The sequence below is a fragment of the Rousettus aegyptiacus genome, unplaced genomic scaffold, assembly GCF_014176215.1.
Source record: "Rousettus aegyptiacus isolate mRouAeg1 unplaced genomic scaffold, mRouAeg1.p scaffold_m13_p_4, whole genome shotgun sequence".
NCBI classification, from domain to species: domain Eukaryota; kingdom Metazoa; phylum Chordata; class Mammalia; order Chiroptera; family Pteropodidae; genus Rousettus; species Rousettus aegyptiacus.
Window position 1 is genome coordinate 52805274 of NW_023416307.1, and position 23910 is coordinate 52829183.

General features: G+C 49.5%; 1 protein-coding gene and 1 long non-coding RNA gene across 3 annotated transcripts in view; one reads left to right on the forward strand and one right to left on the reverse strand.

Annotated features, from left to right (window-relative positions):
- Positions 1–10953: 10953 nt before the first annotated feature.
- On the reverse strand, positions 10954–20890 carry LOC107518039. The gene is made up of 3 exons (XR_001598707.2): positions 20782–20890; positions 13155–13336; positions 10954–11455 (listed from the first exon to the last, which is right to left on the reverse strand). It is a non-coding gene; the product is annotated as an uncharacterized LOC107518039 (long non-coding RNA).
- The window catches only part of ADCY5 (adenylate cyclase 5), a 137906-nt gene continuing 134803 nt past the window's right edge, over positions 20808–23910 (forward strand). Inside the window, exon 1 of one of the 2 annotated variants that reach the window (XM_036218900.1) lies at positions 20808–22486. In XM_036218900.1, the coding sequence (XP_036074793.1) occupies positions 21359–22486 (1128 nt within the window). In that variant the 5' untranslated portion in view covers positions 20808–21358. The remainder of the gene's footprint in view (positions 22487–23910) is intronic. The other variant, XM_016159360.2, reaches the window with a different exon arrangement.

Sequence of the window (23910 nt, forward strand, 5' to 3'; positions counted from 1 at the left end):
GTGCAGCAAAGTGGTGACCCTGACACGTCCAGGAGATGGAGAAGATCCCGGCAGGACCCCTGCCAGGCCTGAGTGGGGTCCGGCCAACCCTTTCAGCCCATGCCCTCTGTGGAAGTTCTTGCGTTCATGTAGCCTCATTCTATCTTGTCGTATTGTCCAGTGGTTTCTTCGGTTTCCTCTCTCCTCTGTGAGGTTAAACCCAACCTCTCAGCCTCCATGAGGAAGCCCCTTTGGCACCTGGAGATCCAATCCACCCTCTCCCTCCACCCCTGCCCCAGCCACCGAGCACCAAGGCCTTCTCAAGGCTGCACGACTTCCACAACAGTGAGAGCTGTTAGCAGCCACTGAGCACTGCGGCCACAGGCCAGGCGAACGCTGTCACACCTGGTCTCAATGCTCTTCCCTGCTCTTCCCGGGCCCCCAAGAGGAGGTGCTGTTGTTACCATCACTGCTCCACAGAAGAAGAGAATGAGCCTCTGACCTGTTGAGAACTTGCCCAAGACACACAGCTGGTGAACTCGGAGCCGGAGCCGGGATTTGAAACCAGGTTTGTCGAGCTTTAGAGCTTGTGCTCTTAGCTGCTGCATTATAGCGCCTCCTCTCCTAGCACTCACTCGGCAAGTACCACGGAGCCTCTCTTTGAGGCCAGACCCTGTGCTGGATGCTGAGGATGGACCCACAGACGAGGCAGAGATGGACAAGGCGCTCAGGTGCGCACGCCCGGGCCCACCTGGCACCACGTGCCAGCTTTGTTCTCCTGGAGCTTCTGGAGAGCTGGCCTGGGCCAAGGGTGGGGTGGGATTCAGTAGCATTGACTTCATTCCCAGCCGAAGAAGCATGATATTTGGGATACCCAGCTCATCATAGTGCAGGCTTCCGGCAAACTGCTGGTGCTGGCTCGAGGCCTCCCTGGGGAGTCTCCCATGCCCTAAGCTTGAATGTCAGATTAGCCTTCCTCCTTCTGGGTTGGCCCTTCTGGGGGGCAACCTTCCCCCAACATCCTTCCCTTTCCCCTTTGACCGGACATTGTTCCAGCTAGAAAGTGGGCCTGCAGAGCTGACCCATTCCCCTACCTGTTGGCCATCCCGCCTGGGGACCCTCACTTATCAACAGAGCTATGTCTACGGGCTAGTGAAAAGCAGACAGAAATACTGTGCTGAACCCTGGCCAGGCTGAACCTCCCTCACTGCAGAAGAGCTGAGGGGCTGGAGGCAGAGGAGTGGATGCCCCCTGTCCCCGAAAGCTGCTGGGTGCAGCCCCAGGGCTCCCGTGGGAATGCAGGAGGCTCTCTGTGGAGCCAAGGGCTCTGCAGACCCAGCCTTCATGTCACACTTTCTCTCAAGGAAGCCCACCTGCCTCGGTGACTCCTGGGAGCTCATCCCCTGCAGTTGCTCTCATGGCTCCGCATTTCTCTCTGGGAGCCCTGTAAAGGTGTCGGTAAATGACTATGTGGTTTGTGGCCAGGTTCGTCCCGCCCTCTAAGCCCTCTAAACGTCAGCCCTGGGAGGGCAGGCACTCCCACCTTATTCGCAGCTGCCCCCCAGTGCTCAGTACTGTGTTCCGCCCGTGGCAGGCACCCATGGGTAACTCAGGTTGGAAAGCTGGGAGAAGCAAGCCCAGGAAGAAGGAAAGAAACACGGGAAATAGACTTTGCCTTGCGGTCCATGGGGCCTTTCCCCACCCAGGAATCGCTCGGCCCACACAGGAAGGTCACAGGGCGTGGAATCCTCCTGCAGTGGGATTGTCTCGTTAACCCCCGCCTCGGTCAGGCCGCTTCATGCGCACCTGAGCTTTTCTGCTGTTCTCAAAGGTCTCCACGAATGAAAGTTCCTTGCTCTCCTCCCACAGTGCTCGTGACAGGCGCTCGAGGGAAGTTCTCTGAGTCTGACTCCTGTTTCCTTTGCCATTTTTATCCCCCTTTCCCTCTCCTCTTGAACAATATCAGAACAAGACAGGCAGTTAGAGACATCTAAGAAAACAGCTTTCAAGTCTTTTTTTTATTTTACTAAGCAGGAATATCCCTTTTCCAGAAATTCAGAATCTGAATTCTATCTAAACTGACCAAAGGGAGCAGCACTTATTGACTTGGGGATGGGAACCCTTCCATGGCGCCCACAGGAGCTTCCAGGAACTCAATTTGAAAACCAAGGATTAGATCCAAGTCTGTCACTTTGTGAATGAGAAAATCCAGAGAAGGGAGGTGATCTGTCCCAACCAAGACCACAACCCAACCTTTTCCTGTCCTGACGTCCACAGCCAACGTTGTCGGCCCTCAGTGAAAACGGCCACGTTTGGGGTGCTCTGCAGTTGTACTTTTTAAAAAGTATGTTCCAGTATCATTTGGGAGCTGTGTGTTTTGCATTTTCTCCTTTATATTTGGCGCTTCGACGTGCCAACAATCTCAACAAGAAGTTGGCAAAGGAAGTTATAAAAACATGTTTCACAAATCTCTAAAACTTTGAACAAAAATGGTCATCACATTTTCCCAAACATTTTTGCATAAGGCTACAGAGTAGGGCCCATCTCTTTTGTATTATTTACTTATTTATTTCTTTGGGAATGCATTTGAGTACAAACCATGTGATCACAAGAAAGATCCAGTTGGAATAAGAAATGGTGGCATCCTTTGCGCTGGGACTCATTCAGCTTCTCAGCACCAGGGACCTGGGGATTCTCATGGACTGATTTCCTTCGTGGGATTGTTAACATAACCCTCTCATCGGAACATCAAAGATCCTATTAGGGGCCACCGCCAGTGCTCTGAGAGAGAGCATTCCTAAGGACGAGGGAGAAGGTCTGGGCTTCTTCTTGGATTTCCCATGAACCCCACATTCTCTGTTCCATGCCCTCACTCTGCTCCAGGCTCTCAGACTCCAGAGCAGGGGAGTGTGGAGTGTCTCAGGTATATGGGGCCAACAAGGCTGGGCTGCAACAGCATTTATGGGCCACCCCTCTTCCATGTGCCCCCAGAGAATAGTCAATACAGCCCTACCGTGGATGTTATTTTTTAAGCTTCTTATATGTTCCAGGCACTCCGCTGTTTTGCCTAATCCTGACAAGAAATGACAAAATCGTTATCTCCATTTTGCAAATGAAAACACCCATTTTTCAGAGGTGCTTGGGTTGAACCAAATATTATTTCATTTAACATTTGCTTACATTATTTTATCTAATACTAATAAAGGTCAACTCGTATTGGGTGCCCGCTGTGTTCTGAGAGCTTCACATGTATAAACTCACTTGATCCTCACAAGAACCCTATGAAATTGAGTATTATTAACATCCCTGTTTTACATACATGAGAAAACTGAGGCAGAGAATACTTAAGACTCTTACCTGAGGCTGGTTACTCAACTAATCAGCCTGATCATCAGTTCCAGGTAGGCTCAGTTCGGTTCAAGCATCGTGTTATTTCTGCGATTCAGTGGAAACAATGCAGGGTTAGAGCAAGGACTTAAGAGTCAGACATTCCTGGGTTCAAATTTCAGTTCTATCCAAGACAGGCTGTGTGAGTGTGGGCAAGTGTATTAGCTATCTATTGCTGCATAAGAAATCACCCCAGAATTGGGCTGCTTCAAACCACCAACATTTACTACCTCGTAGTTCCTGTGAGCCTCTCTGGGTGGTTCTGGCCTGTGCTCTCTCATGAGGTTTCCTTCAAAATGTCATTGGAGGCTGCAGTCATGTCAAGACTCCCACGTTCACTCGCATGGCCCTTTCCACAGGACTGCCTCAGGTCAGGACCTGGAGGCTGCTCCCCCCACCACCACTCCCCATTCCAGGGTGAGTGGTCCACGAGACAGTGAGAGAGAGCACCCAAGACAGAGGCCACAGTCTTTTTGCAACCCACTCTCAGAAGTGACATTGCGTCACTTCTACCCTATTCCATTCCTTAGAACCGAAGGGGAAAGCCCAGGCCACACTCCGAAGGTCTGGGATTACACAGAGTGTAAGCGGGTGCGGGGGTGGGGGGTGATCGAGCCATCTTAGAGGCTGCCTAAGACCACGGCGAGTCACTCAGACTTCTCAGGCTCAGTTCCCTTGTCTATAACATGGGAATCATAATAGCGTTTCACTTTGGAGAGCACTTTTAAGGCCTCATGGAGGCAATGCCTGTGAAGAGATCAGAACGGCGCCTAGGAAACAGTGAGTGCGCAATAAGCGTTCGCCGCTGTCAGCACTGAGGCCGTGAGCTGCTCGAGGGCAGGAACACTGCCTCTCTCCTGTTCGCATCTGTCTCTGCAGCGACTGCCTAGCTCAGCGCCGGGCACTGCCCTTCACTCCACAGATGTCAGGCACAGACAGTGCCAGAGCAGGAGCAGGGAAAGCGGAGGCCGAGCTGTCTTCAGAGAGCAGACCATTCTTGCCATTCCCAAGCCCTGTGGGAGGGGCCTCCCCACAGGTGGCAGGAATGTCTATGATCCAGCCCACTCTCCCAGAAATGGACAAGCAATGCAGGTTACCGTGGGGGCCGGGCCTGGGTGCGTGTCCAGCCTTGCTCCTGTGGGCCCTGGCTTGGCAGATCCCCCAAACACTGCCCAGACTGCTCCCAGAAGGCTGGCACAAAGGCAAGGACAAGTTCCAGAACGCTAGACCACCCGTGTGTGGCAACAGTAACTGCTTGTGGCTCCCTGAGGCTTGTCATCAAGGAACAACATGTTGCCCTATAGGGTGCTTGGCGTTGGTGGCAGCTGCTCAGCATTACTGACCTAGAGCTCAGGAAAAGGAGCAGAGGGATGGGGACAGGGCGGGAGCCAAAGCCTCAGCAAAGGACCACATGCCCCTCCAGGCACAGTGGAGAAGCAATGGGCTGTGCCGAAAGGTCACAGGCTGTAGAGTCACAGGTTTGACTCATGGCTCAGGCACTTGTCTGCTGGTGACTTTGGACAAGCTGCTTAACTTCTCTTCATCTCTGGCGCCTCATCCATAAAATGACCTTCCATCTTGCACAGAGGTCATGAGAAGCAGCAGTACAGGTGTGCAGTGCCTGGCACATCATGACTATCGGCACAGTAGGTGTTCCATAAAAGGAACCCCCATTATCATGGTGGAGGGTATGTAGAGAAAGAGAAAGAGAGAGAGCTAAGTAGTCTGTCTTGGTTTGTAAATTTTACAAAAAAAAAGTGCATGCGTCCTAAGTGTTCAGCAAAATGAATGTGTATTTCACAAAGTTTATACACACGTGTAACCAGTGTCTCAGGGCCAACACCCCCAGCAATCCGCTTCCTGCTCCTTTCCAGCCCCAGTTCCTGTCCAGTTCTCTGCGAGGGGAACCACTCTGCTAACGTCTAAGGTCCTGCTTTCGTGCTTTAGTTAAAGGGGCGTGAATGGTGTGCCCTTTTCTCTGTCGCCTCTTTGGGCTCAGCACAGTGCGTGCGACACTCACTCAGGTCACTACACGTGACAGGAGTGTGTTGGGTCTCATCGCTCTGCAGTGGTCCATTGTGTGGCTCTGCTCCAATTCATTTGTTCATTTTACTGTCGACAGACCTTTGGGTTGTCTTTGTTTGGGCCTCTTAAAAACAGTGGTGCCGTGAACATTCTCATACGTGTTTTAACTTGATGGCTTCAGGATGGAATTTTTGGGTCAGAGGTCGTCCATACTTGTAGCTTTAGTAGGTGCTGTTACTCAGTTTTCAAAATGTCTGTACTAATAGACACAGCACCAGCAGCGATCACGGTTTCTCCTTCCTCTGCATCCTTGAGGACACTTGGTATTGTCACTTGGTTTCTGTTTAGTCTTTCTAATGGGTGGGTAGTGGCGATTTTAATCGTGATTTAATTGTGATTTTTATTTGCATTCTTTGATGTCTCGTGGGGAGGAGCATCTCTTCCTATGTTTATGGGACATTTGGGTATAAATCTAGGTGGTCTAAAACGAAACGTACTACTGTCTGTGACAGATGCTGCAGACTGGCTGGAGCAGCTCCCCCCACCACCCCGGGAGCAGGCCCTACAGCTCCGGGTCCACACGTGAGCCGCCCACTGCCAAGCGCCTGCTGCTAGGACGTCGGGGAGGCAGAAGTGTGGGCAAGCATGTTGCTGCTGTCACTGTTTCTCCCGGATCAGGGACGAAGGTGCGTGGCTCTCTCGGGATGGGGACGGCAGAGATCTCCGACTCGGGTGCTAGTTTTGTGGGTGTCCAGGGGCAAACACATGGCATCCGCTTCACCGATGTGGACCCCCACTGAGGTGACGTGGTCCTGGAGATGGCAGATGGGGGTACAGATGCCCCAGATTCCTGATCTTGGCAGAGATGGCAGGACTCTCAGCAGGCCAGTTCTACCACGTTTGGGGGGCATGTCCAGAAGCCCCACCTAAGTCCTCTTCACCAGCGCTCCCAATGGGTTGTAAAGTCCTAAATCCCTGTATGAAATTCTTTTCTGCTTAAAATAGCTAGAGTGATTGCTATACCTGCAATTAAACCCCAACGGATACAGTGTGATACAATGATACTACCATTTCATGAAAAAAAAAGAGAAATTTTAACACCAAGAGAGGAAGACCATGATCCTAAAAGGACAGTTTCTTAAATTTCATTAAATGAGTCCCACGAAAAGCCTGTTTTCCGTTTCTCATTCTGCCAGTGAAAGTTTCAACGCACGTGAGCTCTAAAGGAAGAAGAGAGTTTAGAAGAGGAATTAGAAGGGAACGCAGGAGTGGCCCCCAAGCTGGACGTGAGGGTGTTGAGAGCCACTGGGCTGCTGTTCTTCGACCGCTCAGGCAGGTGCCAGGGTTACATGAACCTGGTGCCGAGAGTTTCTTGAAACCATCGTAAGTGACGCTAACAATATCGTTCCCATGGGTTCTTCCACCCTGACCCAGACTCGAGGGTCAAGGAGAGCTTTGAACATTGGGCAAGAGCCACTGTCGCTGTGTCCCGAAAAATAATTTGAGTGATCATTAGTAATATTTGAATAGTTATCTGGTGTTTTAAATAGTAATGACAGGATTCAAAGAAAACGCCTCCTGAGAGGAGAGAAAGGAGCTGGAGTGAGAAGCCATCCAAGAGGAGTCGGCGAGGCAGCCCCGGAGGTAAGGAGGCTTGCCGCGGATCCGAGATCCGGGAGGGTCTTCCTGCTCAGCGGCAGCTGCTCCGCAGCTGCAAGGCCTCCGTGCCGGAACCTGGCTACGCAAGGATGTCTCCAGGCCAAAAGTTGGGGACAGGCTCTGGTGACAGTGGCACCATGTGGGGCTGTGTGTGTTAGGTGGGTGGGTGAGTGGGTGGTGGCAGGCAGGTGACAGAGTCTGGTTAGTAGAGACAAAGAAAGGGACAGATGACATCGTGAGAAAACTCTAGAGATGGAAGCACCTCAGTCATCTTCTGACTCAGTGATGTAAAGTAATGCTTTCCCTCTCTGTCTCTCTGTCTGTCTGTCTGTCTGTCTGTCTGTCTGTCTCTCTCCTTTTTAGCAGTATGTAATAGAAATTTTCAAATAGACACAAAAGTAGAGAGAATAATACAATGAACCCCTATGGACCCATCACCCAATGACAATACTCATCCTCTCATCACCCCAGTGATTTTAAAGCTGGGTTTAGCTTCTAATTCCCTGCTCAAATAAAACCTTATGGATGCGTAGCTGAAAAAAATTATAAAATATTTACTCCCCCCCCCCCCTTATTCTTTTCTTCTATTCAAGTAGATGTTAGGAAAATGAGCAACACCTGGGAAAACTGAAAGGGTTTGCAAGAGAGGTAGAAGAGGAGGAAGGAATCTGGTTCATTTGCCAGGGCTGCAAACAAAATATCACAAACCGAAAGGCTTAGACCAATGGTCCCCAATCTTTTTGGCACCAGGGCCTGGTGCTCCTATGAGAATCTAAGGCTTGATGATCTGAAGTGGAGCTGAGGTGGTGATGCTAGCTCTGGGGAGCGGCTACAAATACAGATGAAGCTTTGCTCACTTGCTTGCCTGCCTCTCACCTCCTGCTGTGTGGCCTGGTTCCTAACAGGCCATGGGCTGGTACCAGTCCACGGCCCGAGGGCTGGGGACTCCTGGCTTAGGTAGTAGAAATTTTTCTCGCAGGACTGGAGGCTGGACGTCTGAGATCAAGGTGTCAGCAGTGCTGGTTCTTTCTGAGGGCTGTGAGGGAACTTGTGCCCCAGGCTCTTTCCTTGGCTTGTAGATGGCCGTCTTCTGTCTCTTCACGTCAACTTCCCTCTGTGCCTGTCTGCGTCCAAATTTCTTTATATATATATATATATATATATATATATATATATATATATATATATATATATATATATATGCCAGTTATATTCGATTAGGGCCAACCCTAATGAACTCATTTTAATTTGATGATCTCTGTGAAGAGCCTAGCTCTAATAAGGTCATATTCTGAGGTATCAGGGGTTAGGACCCCAACATATGTTTTTGGGGGACACAATTCAATCCATAACAGGGACTCACTGAAATAGATGAAATGAATGCTTTAAAGAAAGACAAAAGAAAATTTCCCCCAGGCTAGGAGGAGTTTTCCCAGGATGGAGGGTGGGCTAGAGAGAAGGGTCTTGGAACAAAGAAGAAAAAGGCAGAGAGTACATTGGTCAGCTTCCAAAAGGTACCCATGTCCCAGAAGTGGCACAGAATCAGCAGAGACAGCTGGACCCACAGGGGCCAATGGACAGAGATGTGACTTGTTGGTGGACACCCGTGTCTCAGAGTGAGGCACTACCTGAGAGGAGAATTCCAAGAGTATTTGAGGTGAATATGTCATCCAGCTGCTGGGAATAGGTCCTCGGAGTCAGAAATTAATTTTAAAATGTAGAAAACAAAGGAACTGATCTTTTCTGTATCCCCTGAGTTTGTCAGCTGAAACATCTGCCAAACATAAAATAGAGAAAAGCAGGACTGTTTTAGGTGGAGCTTACTCCCAACCCTGGTCCCCTGGCCCTTGCAGCATCCCAAGGCAATCCAAGGAGTCCTAGGGTTCAGGAAACTCAGTTCGAAAACACTTAGAGTCCCACCCCTTCCCGCTTATTGAACACACAAGGACATGGAGGCTCAGAAGAGGAAAAGACCTGTCCAAGGGCAAGCACGAGAGCCAGACTAGAAACCATGGCTCCTGATTTCCACCGAGACACTTCCCTGGTGGCTTCCTCAAAGATTTCCCAGGGAGGGAAGTTCCCATATGTAGAAATGGCTGAGACCATCCTCCTTCGACTTGCCTCCAGCATCTTTTAATGCATCCCTTTCTGCTTCATCTCTTTCTGCTTCAACTAGTTAGAGTAGATTCTGTTCTCTGCAATTAACCCTCACCAACAGAATGATTGTTCCCAGGATGGTGGCAAGCAACAGACTCTCAAGGAAATGAGAATCTGAGACTGGGTATCTGATCTAGTTGGCTTTGAAGGCAACAACGATCCTGGTACCTTTAGGAGATAATACTCTGGAAGTCCATATCACACAATGGCAATACAGTTTTCACCTGCAGTCACCTCTGCTGATGGTACGGCTTTGGATGGAGGACAGAGTGGCTGCTGAGCTAAACCATTGTGGTGAGAATAATGAATATAAAACCTGGGGAGCAGGCTGGCTATTGCGAACTACACTGAGTGCTTAAAGAAAGAAATAACATTGGGGTTTCTATTCTTCCTTTAAAAAAATAGCTCTATTGTCAATATAGCTACGCATACTGACATAGAATAAATGGCATCTATCTAAAATGTATAATTTCATTTATTAACATTCACACACACACATGTGAACCCATTACCACAATCAAGATAATGAACATCCATTACCCCCCTTTGCAACGAATTCCTCCTGCTCTTTCCTCCCCACTACCATTCTCAAGCAACCGCTGATCTGCTTTATTTGACTATAGATTAATCTATGTTTTCTATAATTCTTAATAAATGGAATCATATAGTGTATACTCATTTTTGTCTGGCTTCTTCTGCTCAGGATAATTGTTATAATAATTTTGAGGTTTATTTATGATTTGAATATGTCAATAGTTCATCCATTGCCTTTTATCGATGAGTAGCATTCCATTGCATGGATATGCCTAAATCTGTTTATCTGTTCACATTTTGATGGATATTTGGGTTGTTTTCTGTTGTGAATAAAGGTATTATAAATATTAATGTACAGGTCTTTGAGTGGACATATGCTTATAGGCTGTCATTTTTCTTCAGTAAATGCCTAAGAGTAAAATCGATGAATTATATGGCAAGTGTATGCTTAACTTTTTAAGAAACTACCTAGCTGTTTCCCAGTGGCTGTACCACTTTTCATCCCCATCAGCAGTATATTAGAGTTCCGGTTGCTCCATATCCCGTCCGACATTTGGTATGGTCACTCTTTAATTATAGCCTTTCTAGTAGGTCTGTAGTGGTATTGTGATTTTAATTTGCTTGTCCCTGATAATTAATGACATTGAGCATCTTTTCATGTCCTTATGTATTATCTATATATTTCACCTATTTTTGGTGAAATGTCTCATCGAATCTTCTACTCATTTTTATTGGGTTGTTTTCTCATTGTATTTAGAGTTCTCTTAGATATTGCATACAAATCTTTTATCACACACGTTATTTGCAAATAATTTCTCCTAGTCTGTGGATTGTCTTTTTATTCATTTAACAGTGTCTTTGAAAGAATTTTAAATTTTGATGAGGTCCAATTTATCAAAAATATTTTTAAAATAATTGGAAAAATAATGAATTGTACTTTCGGTGTCATATCAAAGAAATCTTTGTAACTCGGTGTCACAAAGATTTTCTCCTCTGTACTCTTCTTATAGTTTTAGGTTTTACATTTAGGTCTTTGATAAATTTTGAGTTAATTTTGGTGTGTATGGTCTGAGGCATGAGTCAACAAACTCTTTCTTAAAGGATCGAATAGTAAAGATTTTAGGTTTTGGGAGTCATTAGATCTTTGTCATAGTTACTCAACTGTAGTGCAAAAGCAGACTGACACAATAAAGAAATGAGTGCGGCTGGATTTCGATAAAACTTTATTTGTAAAAACAGACAGTGGTTGCAACTGACCCACTGGCCAGAGTTTGCTGACTCTTTCTTTAAATCTTCAAATACTATTGCAACTCCCTTGGCAACAGAAGCAGCCCCATCCATCTCTATCTGTTGAGTCTTGTCCTGCCTTGTTTAAGGATCTTCATGCCTTCACCTGAAATAGGTACCTTGAGAGAGAATGACAGTTTTTCTCGTGCCACACCCATACACTGCCTCATTGGTTTCAGACCCATAAACAGGAGCATATTCCTGCCTGCCTCAGAGGACCAAGTACAAAATCTGACTCAGGAAAAGGTGTCTACATGCCAGAATCTCAGGTGGACAAAGTTAGGTTATTTTAACTTCTTCATCCTCTCTGCCTGCTTGGGGTTGACCAAAAAAAAAAAAAAAAAAAGTCAAGAAAGTCAGTTCAAATTCTGCCTCTACTGCTGTAAGATACTGAGCAAGTCACTCCTTTCTTCCTTTGTATCCCCATCTGTGGAGAAAAAAGAAATATTCCTCCTAACAGTCTCAATGTCATTGAGTGGGTAAGATAAGACAATACATTTCTTACCCACCTGGTTTGCTCTCTATAAGACAATTACAAATCTGCCTACTCCTTGCATAGTTTTTAAAGACTTCTTTCTCTCTTTTTAAAAGCACTGTATGAATGCAAGGTATTGTCACTGTTTTCTCTTTTTTAAGTAATTCTAGAAAGTCCAGCCCCAGTATTTCACAATCTGTCATTGTCCCTTGGTGCCTCTGCCTGTTGCCAGGGAGAGAGATTATTCTGGCTTGGGGAAGGTCAGCCAGCCCCAGCATGCTCTCTAACGGGGCTTGGCTTGCCATCCCTGATTACAGATTCAAAGTCGGTGGCACAGAGACTGGACAAGACCACTCCAAGGCCAAACAGTGGTTACTGAGAGAAGAAACGACACTCAGCATCACTCGAAGTCCTCACGGGCCACTCTAATCGCCACCCACGCCTGTAGGAGGGCGCAGCTCTCCAGCCTGCATGGCAGACAGGCTGCAGTCCGGCGGAATCCTGAAAGAGGAGCTGGCTGTCTTTGAGAACAGAGAACATATCTGCATGGCCCTGGGGGCCCTGCTTTGAATACAGCGGAGATGAAAGAGCAGATCTCCCAGACTACTAGAAGCGCTGGTACACACACAGCATAGGCATAAAAATATTTATCACAATCATCTATAAATGTATGCAAGAGCCTTAGTCCCAGCGTTGCACCTCATTCCATGCTATTCTCTTAAACGAACATCTAGATTTATTAAAAACAAATTTATTAATTTGCTATTATTAAGAATGACTCCCATTTTAAGTAAGGGTGAATATTTTGAAAAGAAATTTCACATCATTGTCTGGATTCTCAAAACAAATCATCAAGCAGGGTAGGAGAGCATTGTTATCCTCACTGGGGACTGCACTTCAGAGATGTGAAGTGACTCGTCAGACACCACACAGCCAGAAAGTAGTAGAGCTGGTGTGGAACCTCCAGGCATTCTGACTCCAAGCCTAGCGATCATCTCCTTGATTCTTCCCTGTGCTGAGTGGAAAGACTTTTCTTGTCAGGTGGGACACCTTAGGAAGGAGGCTCAAGGAGGAAAGAAAAGAGGTGAGCTACTTGATGCACGATGCCAGTTCAGTGGGACCCGTCTGCCAATAAGGAGACAGCTCTTAGGGGCTGATCATCCCCCCAGTTCCAACTCCCCTCTTCTTACCTTACCACATAGCCTCTGGCTTGTAAAACACGGCTTTGAGGACTGTGTTTTCTCTATAAAAGGATTCACCATACAGAGCTTTGAATAGTAATCTCTCTAGGGGCATCTAAAATGGGGTTCAAACTATAAAAATGGTATGTAAACACAGTTTGAGGAGACATAATATATTGTATAAGGTCCATATACATAATTAAGTACATGTGCAGGTAGCCACATGGGTGCTGGCCTCTGACTTTTTCTCTCCTATGATCAATCAATAAAGATTGCGAACTCACCAAATGTGTGTGTGTGTGTGTGTGTGCGCGCGCGCGCGCGCACGCGCGCACATGTGCTCACGGAAGAGGGTATATACACGGTGGGGTGAAAGCTTGGCTTTAACTACCAAAGTTGAAGTTCAATGATGCTGCCTTCCAAGAAAGTTGCCTTTGACTTTTTCTAATGAAAAATTAATAGGCACTTACTTGCTGCTGCCTTTGATTACATTTGCTAGAGACAAGAGTCTGCTAACCGGTGTGGCTCTGGCTGTCTTCCGTGCTGGATCTGCTCTCAGCCCATTGGTTTGGGAGGAGAAAGGGCGCCATTTTGGCTGAGCAGCTGAAGAGGCAGAAACGTCGTGAGCTGAATGTTGCATCACATTTTCCACCTGTTGTAGAAACTGAAATAAGCACACCTTGGTAGAGCATACGCCAGAATCCTAAACCTGTGGGCTGAGGACTCCAAAGGAACAAGGAGATCTTAAAAGAGAGCCAGTAAACCCAGTCTGTAGGTGTTATAAACATGCCCCTTCTACAAATACTGAACCACTTTTCTAACGTGTGGATGCTCCTGGGATTAATAATGTATTAATTCATTTAAATAAATTACTAAATTTATACTAGCTTTTTATCATTATGTATTTTATTAACTCAAGGTACATATATACCCTGTTGGGGTCCTTGAAAAATTTTCACCTTAAAAATGGACTTTCACACAGGAAAAAACTAGGAACTTGAAATTAGGGTAATCCTCCTGTAACTATGAAGCAGAGTTGCCAAAGAAATGTCTTTTTGGACCTCACCTTTTCCCCACTTTTTAATATCTTTTTTGAGCTATAACTTACATTCCATACAGTTTATCCATTTAAAGTACGTAATTCACTAGTTTTTAGTATATTTACAGGTTTGCAGAACCATCATCAGCACAGTCTTAGAACAGTTTTCACCGCCCTGTTGTACTCATTAGTAGTTTTTCCCCATCCCCTATCCATACCCCTCAGCTCTAGGCAACCACTCTTCTATTTTCTGTTTCTATAGATTTACCTCTTTTGGACATTTCACATACAATATGTGATCTTTTGTGGCTAGAGGAATATTTAACTCCCCATACTCCATCTAGTATTTGTATATCCGACTTCTGTGTATACTTTAAGGCCCCTTCTTACCTCTCCCAGAGGCCTTTCTTGCTCCCCTAGTGTGTAAGAATACTTTTCTCCTATTAGTTCACAGCCTCTTGCTTGGAGTGTTCAAGAAGTGCTCGGCATAAGCTGTGTGGCCCATCTCTGCTAACACCGTGCTGATCTCTAGCTAGCTTTGTGATTTCCTCACCTTGGGCTTCTTGGGGGTGGCATCCTGCTGGTATACTTTTTGGGCTCTCCCCACTCAGTTGTGCCCAGCATAGTTTTATGCTTCAGATGAGTAATCAGTTATGAGTGTTGAAAGAATAAATGATTTATGGAGATGTTCCCAGACTTTCAGGAAAAAAAAGAATCAAGAGAAAGTGCAAGAAAAAGCAAAGTCAAGAACAGGAAGAAAGATAATGCATGGAATGTGGGCATTAGAGTCGAATCTACTAGTCAGGTGCGATCTTTTGTTGTGACTAGAGGGCATTTAAAGGCCCTGGGCTGCAAAGGGTCTCCCATTCACCTCCAGCAGCAATTGAAAGCACATATTAGTCACTCCTTTAGCTGAAGGCATTAACCGCCTCCATTAAAATGCAAATGTCAGCACCTGGGAGAGTGACAGATTGAGCTATTATCAGCCATTTCCACATCAACTGCAATCTGAGCTCTTTGAATACTGTATTTCCTGTTTCCTGAGCCCTAAGGTTTAGTGACAAGTGTAGGATCTGGGAAAATCTAGGGCCTGGTTCCCTATGGCCAACTGCAAACTTCTTAATATCCTTGATTTCCAAGCCAAGGAGACCAGACAGCAAGGGTGAGAGGACTTTGCTTTCCCCTCAGAGCTCTTGGTGGGGGATGGGCTAGAGTAGCCGGTAGCTCCTAGGGGCTGCAGCCATCTGTGCCCAATGGCTGCTGGGCCCCAAGCGTCCATGGATGACCCACCCTCAAGACACTCAATGCTCCATCCTGTTAGCTACCCTCTGACTTAGAGATAACAATAAATTGTTTTTTTTTTTTTTTTTTGTAGAAAAAGTAAATCATCTAGTTTGAAGCATGGGGCTTACTCTCAAAATGCGAATGTCCAGGAGACATTGACACACTTTGGAGAATGGGATAATCTTTAAGATTCGCACCCTAAAAGGGGCCTAGGGTTCTTAGAGTTCTTTAATTCCTTGTGAACAACTTATCATAGGGCAGAGCTCTGCTGGGAAGTGGGCAAAGTTTATTTTTGACCCCTAATTTCTAAGTGGCTTTCATTTCTGCCCTCTTCCTGTTCCTGGGCACCTGTGCCCTTTTCTAGTTCCATTCGCCTTGGAAAGTACTCAGAGATCCCAAGTGTTCTCTCTTTCCGGCTCCCTAACTCATCCTTGCTCCTACACAGTAAGCATCCATTCTTGTAGTGCCCCCCACCTTAGCTGGGCATTAGAGGGAGGAAGCCTGTGGATTAAACTCATTCACAATGACTTGATAACTGAGAGTTTTGGCATAAATCTTTCAATTCCTCAGCAGTATCTGCATTAATTTTTCCAACCAGTTTATTGGAATATTATTTACATACCATAAAGTTCAGCCAGTATTCAATACGATTCAATGGTTTTTAGTATACTTATTTAGTTGTACAATCATCACCATAATCTAATTTTAGAACATTTTGATGACCCCAAAAAGAAATCTTGTACCTATTAGCCATAACTCTCCATTCTTCTTTCTCCCCAAGGCTACACAACCACTAATCTACTTTCTGTCTATATTCTCTGTATTCATTTTCAGGGAATTACTGCCATTCAAAACCATGACTATCTCATGGTGGAATTTTAAGCAGTATGGGGGAAGGTATTTTTAGGTAGGGAGATATTACTGATACCTACTTCTTCAAATATTTCTAAATATTCTAAAATTTTAATATTCTAATTTCCAAAACAGAAATATTTTTCTAAAAAGACTGGCGAGTAAAAAAATGAAGTCCTGAAGGTAACAGACACAGGGGAAAGATGGCGTGAGGGGGAAGGGTTTCTGCAGATCTCCCAAAGGGTCTTCTCTATCTTGGGGTGTGTGCTCACCTGACCTCTGCAAATCAAGTATTCATTTCAGAGTAGCCTGAGCTGGTCCTTGTGTCAGCCCCTATCTGATGACAATAGCCAGGTGCATGTCCTGGCCTTGGTCTTCTAAACTTCTGCCTTTTATTCCTGTAACCCCACCATTTCTTGTGTTCTTCTGACCTCAAAGACTCCTCTGCACAGGGATTTCCTGGTGGGTCCTCCACAGGTGTACTCCAGCCAATGGCATCACTCCCATCGTAAGGTCACTTTTGGGCTCAATCTACATCTGCTCTGCAATAGCTTTGATTGGTCCCCTACACTCTTGCATCTTGCTTTTCCAGTCTAGTTACATCACTGCCAGAGTTTGACTCCCAATATGTAACGGACCAAGACACTCCTGTTCCCAAATTCAGGGACTCCTCATTGTCTTTAAACTGAAGCCCTCTTTCCTCCACACAGTGTATAAGAGACCAACTCACGTTTCCATCTTCATCCATGGTTGCCAGTCCCTTGACCTTCACATGCCTCAGACTCCATTCTGCTATTTCCCAAATGTACTATATGTTTATCCAACAAACAACTACCGGGCATCTCCTCTGTGCCAGGCACCAGACTAAGCATTGGGCACTAGAATGAGTAAGATACCAACTCTGCCCTCAAGGAGTTATGCAGATGGTGGAGACAGTTCAGAAAACAAGTTAAGAAAATACAATGTGACAAATGCTATAACAGAGATAAGAAGCAAGGTGTGCCGGGAGCTGAGGGGGAGTGCCTAACAGCTTGGAGGAGGGGAAGAGCATTAGAGAGGACTTCACAGAGGTGCTATAAATTTGCTTAGTGTGTGTGTGTGGTGAGGTGGGGAGAGGGTAATCTCTGCAGAGGCGTAAAGTAGTTTAGGGTGGGATGGATGGATGATGCAGGGAAAGTGGTGAACAGTGAAAGCTAGCGTGGTAGGAAAACGCTGTTTTGTAGACAGTTTTCAGTAGAGTGTGCAACATCCACAATCAGATGGGGACAAAGGAGAGGACAGATTAGAGCGCAAGGAGGGAAAAGGAAGGAGAGTTGGTAATTGTCCAGGAAAGGAGGAGAAGACCTGGATACAGGTAGTAGCCAGAGAATGTGGAAGAAGGGACAAATGTAAAAAGACAAAGGCAAAGAGGCAGGATTCTGGAAACTGGATAGGAGAGGAGAGGGATCAGGGAGTTTGAGGAAATGGTGATTCCATCAGTGGAGAGAAAACAAAGGGAGGAGCAAGCTTGTTGGGAGGTGGCTTTAGTTTCAGAAAAATTGAATCTGGGGAGGTGGTTGGTACCGAGGAGCATCCATAGTGAGCTCTCCAGTGGACAGGGGAAGCTTGGAACTGGGAAGGGAGTCAGGGGCTGAAGATACAGATTTCAGAAATAATCTAGAGAAAAAAAAATGTGTTTATCTTGACCCAGCAGTTCTACTTGTAGGAATTCCTCCTAAGGATATAATTAGAGATGTGTGTGAAGATATAGCTACAAAAATGCTGTTTATAACAGTAAAAGAGTGGAAACTTTTTATAAACAGCCATGACAGTGAGAAATGTCCAACAGTAGGGGATTGGTTAAATAAATTATGCTATATTCATGCAATGGAATTCCATTCAGACAATAAAACAGATTATAGATGAATGCTTCACTGACTTGGAAAAACATCCGCAGTTTTTACTAAGCAGAAAAGAACAGATTCTAAAACTGCTAGTAGAGTAATAGTCTCATTTTTGTTTAAGAAAAATTGAGATGTTAATGATTCTAAGTGGTATGATTGATTATAAACGTGTTTTTCCTTTTTGGTTAATACATGGCTTTTATTATATGCTAATGGTTATTTTAAAAATTTGAATAAATTAAAGGGAATGACCTAGAGAGAGCTCACTTTGATACATCTAGCCTCTGTCTATGCGATTGCCTGTCCTGAGTGTCTCTCCTCCAAATATCATATTTGCTACATGACTACATGGTAGGGTACAAACAGGCTGAACTTAGATTCTATTCTGCTACCAATTGTGAGCCTTGGGCAACCTTTTTGATTCTCTAAGTCTCAGTTCTCTCATCTTTATAGTGGGGAAAATAACATCTTCCTCAAAATGGCTATATGACAATAAAATATTTATAGATATGAAGTATTTGCTTAATAAATATTAGTCCATCTTCCCTTTCTTCTTATTCATATCTTTCTCTGTTAGCCCCAGATTCGACCTCTAGAATTTTTTTGGCCTTCACAGTTGGAATTAATGCCTCTTCTCTCTGAACCCCTTAACTGGTTTGTTTGGACATCTGTTGAACACCAACTGAATTGTACACTGAATTGGAGTTCGTGGCTACCTGGTCTCCCTCCTGACTGTAGCCAGAGCTAGGTCACCTCTCTATCCCCTGTAGCACCTAGCACAGTGCTTTGCATATATGGGGTGCTATGTGAATGTTTGTTGACTAAATTCATGGTGCTTTTCATAACTTAGCTAATCATGGATTACCCAAAGGCTAGAATACTCAAGGGTTAGTTTTTTCAGATCTCTTGGAATTTTTCTCCTCCAAATTTTTAACTCTGGCAAAGTTTATCTTCCAATCCGCAAAAATATGACCGGCATAGAGTGAAAGGGAAGCTCACTCAGATCTCTAAGCTTCTGTCAGCAGAGAGAGCTGCAGGATGAAGACAGTAAAGTGAAGTTTGTTTCTTCTTCTTGTGGGTAGAGGTGTGCTTCCTCCACTCTCAGTGTTTACACTGCCAGAACTTCCAGCAGGACAGCTAGGGGTAAGGGGAATTGGGTAGGTAGTTCACTCCACAGGTCCAGGTCCTCCTTGACCCATAGTAAAGTCCTTCTCTCCACTCCTGCCTCTTTGTTGCTGGTGCTGTGCAGGAGTATCTGGTCATTCTCTGCCTGCCCCTCAACCCCCAGCCTCCTTCAAGCCGAGGCTCCCCTTTGCTCTAGTGCATCCTTCCCGATAACACCTTGCTGGGTAGGGAGGCAGCCTGGAGCTGACGAAAGATCTTTTGGTTGCCAAGTTAGGAGACCTGTGTGAACCATGGTACATTGATTAAGCTCTCCGAACCTCAGTTTCCACATCTATAAACTGGGAATAACCACACAGGCCCTGTCCCCTGTCACATCCCAGGGTGATTGAAGGGATTCGAATGAGATTAAAAAAAGAAAAAAGAAAAAAAAAAAACACATGAACTGGCGAGAAGAGCTCTTCAAAAACGCCAGGTGTTCCTAGTGTTGTCGGTGGGGCTCCGGCTCGGTAACTACCCACCAAAGCGGTCCAGTCCGCCCCGCCCTGGCTGCACTGGCCTCACCCACTGCATCTCCATCTTTTCCGTCATTTTCTTTCCGCACCTCAGAGATCCTCAGTCTCTCCATCTCCCCCGTCCATTTCCGCGTCTGGTTCTCAGGCCCCTCTGTACCCTCCAGGGGCTGTGGTCTCTGGCTCCCTGCGGCAGTCGCTGCCAGGGTGCCCCCCGCCTTGTGTGCCCTCCTTTGGCACAGCCGCCAGGCCACGGAATCGCCCAATAACAGCGCCGGACTGAAGTCTGACAGCTCAGGAAGCGGCCAATCGAGCCGGGCCAGAGAAGGGGGGCGCAGTGCTGGGCTGAAGTTGGGTTGAATGGGGGGAGGGGGATTAAAGGGGGATACAAAAGAGGGGAACTAGGACTAGGGGCGCAAAAACCCAAGCAGGGGGCGGGGGAGGGCCGTACGCAGCCCAGGTCGGGCGAAGGGACCGCGGGCTGGACGCAGCTCCAGACGCCAGCGAGGGAGGGGGCGCAACGAGAATTTGAGGTGAGGAAGAGGAGCTGGGACCTCTGCGGCCCCAGGAGCCTCGCCTGAGGATGCCCGCGGGGCGCCGGGGCTGGGGCCGCGGCCGCCGCCAGGCCAGGGGCGGAGGCGGCAGCAAGCCGCTGTGAGCTGAGGCCGGAGCGGCGCGGGGGGCGGGGAGGCGGCGGGAGGAGGGGATGCGGAGGGCGCTCCCGCGGCGGCGGCAGCGGCGGCAAGCGGGCGAGAAGGGAGGAGCGGCGCGAGCGGCCGGAGCGGCGCAGGGCCCGAGGCGTGCATGGCGCGTCCTGAGCCCGGCTCCCGCGGGCCCCCCAGGAGCGTCCCCGGGGCGCAGCCGCCCTTGGGGGGGCCCCTGTCCGTCGGCTGCATCTGAGCCCCGACCTTCGGTCTCTGGATGCCGTGCTCCCCGGGAGAAGCCTGCCTGCGTTGGGGCAGAAAGGCGGCGGCGCAGCGCCGGATTCCGCCCTCCGCCTAGTCCTTCTGCGCCCGGCCGCGGTGGGCCCGCAGCCGGCGGCGAGGAGCCTGGGGCTTGTGGAGCCGGCGCGACAGCCCTCTTGGATCGGCGGGCCCGGGCCAGCCCCGCTCCGTTTTGGAGGAAGGGGGAGGCGAGAGGGGAAGGGCCGCGCCGCAGGAGCCGGTCCTCGCCCCCGCCCCCTGTGCGGACGCGCTGAAGGCTCGGCTGGGCTTTCGCGGGGGCCACGCTCCCACTCTCGCCGCGGGAGGTGGGGGATGCGGACGACGGCCCCCTGGGCTCCAGGACCCACCCCTCAGGGCTCCGGAGCTATTGCTCCGCCTGCCGCCCCCTCCCCCGTCCTCTCCACCCCCCCATCCCACCTCCCCACCCCTCGTAAGAAAATAATGCTGGCTGGCGCTCGCACCTCCCAGTCGCTCCCAGTCCGCCGCGAGGAAAGGGCACCCGCTCGGTGTCCACACCGGGACCCCCGCCGAGTCGCCCTAGCTGCTGCCTCGCCGCGTGTGCCGCTGGGCTTCGCTAAGGCATAAGCTGCGAGCGCCGCTCCCGGGCATTGCCAGCCCCGGGGAGGCGCCGCCTGCAAGGGCACCTCTCCGTCCCGCCTCGTCCGCAACTCCGGTCCTTGTAGTGCTCGACGCGAGCCAAGAGTCCGGACGTCCCTCTGCGCGCGGAGCAGCAGCTCGACCCGTCAGTGCCCCGCTGCCCCAGCTCGGAGCCAACTCCATCTAGGACCTGGGACTCCTGACGCGGATTCTGAGCCACTTCTCACCTCGGGGCTGTGCCTGCCTCCCCGCTCGCCCTCCTGCTGCCCTCTTTCTCCGCTCAGGACGGGGGTGCCAAGATGCCCCGCTGCTGCGCAGGGCCCCGGGCCGCCCCCGACGTGTGACCCCAGCTTGGTCCCCCTGCTCGGCCGTCCGCCCTCCCCTTGGAGACCCCCGGCCCGGCCTCCGGGGGAGGAGGAAGACGACGAGGCCGAGGGGGGGATGTCCGGCTCCAAAAGCGTGAGCCCCCCGGGCTACGCGGCGCAGACAGCGGCGGCGCCAGCGTCCCGGGGAGGCCCGGAACACCGCTCCGCGTGGGGAGAGGCAGATGCCCGCGCCAATGGCTACCCCCACGCCCCCGGCGGTTCGGCCCGCGGCTCCACCAAGAGACCCGGGGGGGCGGTGACCCCGCAGCAGCAGCAGCGCCTGGCCAGCCGCTGGCGCAGCGACGACGACGACGACCCTCCGCTGAGTGGCGACGACCCCCTGGCCGGGGGCTTTGGCTTCAGCTTCCGCTCTAAGTCAGCCTGGCAGGAGCGCGGCGGCGACGACTGCGGACGCGGCAGCCGCCGGCAGCGGCGGGGCGCGGCTGGCGGGGGCAGCACCCGGGCGCCCCCTGCGGGCGGCGGTGGCGGCTCGGCGGCCGCGGCGGCCGCAGCCGGCGGGACCGAGGTGCGCCCCCGCTCGGTGGAGCTGGGTCTGGAGGAGCGGCGGGGCAAGGGCCGCGGGGTCGACGAGCTGGAGGCCGGCGCCGTCGAGGGCGACGGGGGCTCCGCGGATGGCGGCAGCTTGGCGGGCTCGGGCGCGGGCCCCGGCCCGGTGCTGTCTCTGGGCTCCTGCTGCCTCGCACTACTGCAGATATTCCGCTCCAAGAAGTTCCCGTCGGACAAGCTGGAGCGGCTGTACCAGCGCTACTTCTTCCGCCTGAACCAGAGCAGCCTGACCATGCTCATGGCCGTGCTAGTGCTCGTGTGCCTCGTCATGTTGGCCTTCCACGCGGCGCGGCCCCCGCTCCAGCTGCCCTACCTGGTGGTGCTGGCGGCCGCTGTGGGCGTGATCCTTGTCATGGCCGTGCTCTGCAACCGCGCCGCCTTTCACCAGGACCACATGGGCCTGGCCTGCTACGCGCTCATCGCGGTGGTGCTGGTCGTCCAGGTGGTGGGCCTGCTGCTGCCCCAGCCACGAAGCGCCTCCGAGGGCATCTGGTGGACGGTGTTCTTCATCTACACCATCTACACGCTGCTACCCGTGCGCATGCGGGCCGCAGTACTCAGCGGGGTGCTCCTGTCTGCCCTCCACCTGGCCATCGCCCTGCGAACCAACGCCCAGGACCAGTTCCTGCTCAAACAGGTAGGGGCTCACCTGGCCACAGGGGTTGGATTGTGGGGCAGGCAAGCTTCGGCCTGACTCCAAAGAGAAGCGGCCCGCCCTCCCCCTTAAAGTGGTGAAAAGAGACAGAGAGACATTGCTGTGCCAGCTGTAGTGGTGTCTTTGAGTTTCTTAACTCACTCTGAGCCCTGGCATCCTTATTTACTGAAAGAGTGCCCATGCAGTATATATAATGCTCCTGGCCCCTTAGAAAATAAGCAGTAAACCGTAGCCATTATTGTGGAGATGAGAAAGAGAAAGGACGGTTGGAATAAAAATTGTGTGGAAAGGCCCCCTTCTCTTCCCGTGCTTCTGTCCCTGTGTATAAAAGGCCCATGACAAAAGTGACTGGACCCTGTAGCAGCTTCTTCTTGAGAGTCACTGCTGGTTTGTTAACCAAGTCCTGGATAGAGCTCCAGGGAGGGGAGACCCTGGGTGGCCCTTACCCAGTCTTAAGAAGGGAGGAAAACCCTGCCAGTTGCCTGATACTGGGAGTTTGGGAGCTGGAGCTATCTCTGAATTGGGGGAGGACCACCAAGTTTGTTCCATTTTACAAAAGTGCCCCAAACCAAAAGCTGCCTTCTGCAAAGGTGGGAAGGAGCCTCTGAATCGTGTGTGGTGGCAGTTCCTTTCCTGGCTTGAGGAGAAAACTAGTGCTGGCCTTTGTGACCCCCTTCACGTGGGTGCTCCTGGTTCTTGCTTGTGGTGGGGGCTTTTTATTCCTTGATGGGACTGGTTGGGTGAACCTGGAATGGTGGCCTCAGGAGGAAATAAAACTTTTAACAGGTGACTCTACCAAAGGTTTCTGGAAGAGCGGTGAGACCCGCCCCTCTGACAAGCACACTTTCTCCTTTTAACAGTCGTCTTGTCTGTGACTCCACGGACCTCATCCATTGCATGTAGCTCCCCTGGAAGAGAGTCAATTGGGCCCTTGCTGCAGGCTTGTCTTTTGACCATGGGCCCATTGCACCCTTCTGTGGGCATTTGCCTCCTCTATAGAACTTCTTAACTGTATTCCATTGTTATTGACTTCCTCCCTTCCGCCTCTAATGCCTTTCTTAGTCTTTGAGCCGGTTGAGGATGACCTCTTTCTTGAGGGGCTCTTCTCTGCCCCCTGAGTCTCACACAGGGAATAGCACCAGTGTGCATTTCAGGGCTCTGGGCTCTAGCTGCACCTCCAAGGTGCTATGACTGGGAAGGAGGGGACCTGTGACCCCAGGCTCCTTTTCTAGAGAATGAGAAGATTATGGCGTTACGCCACTTCCACTTCCAACCTCCTATACCAAACCTCACCTCCTACAAGGAGCCCTCTCCTTCCATTCCAGACATATTGGCTTCTCCCTCTACTGCATGGTAAGAATGGAGTCAGAGCCATACAGTGGAGCACTTACTAATTCTCCAGGGTC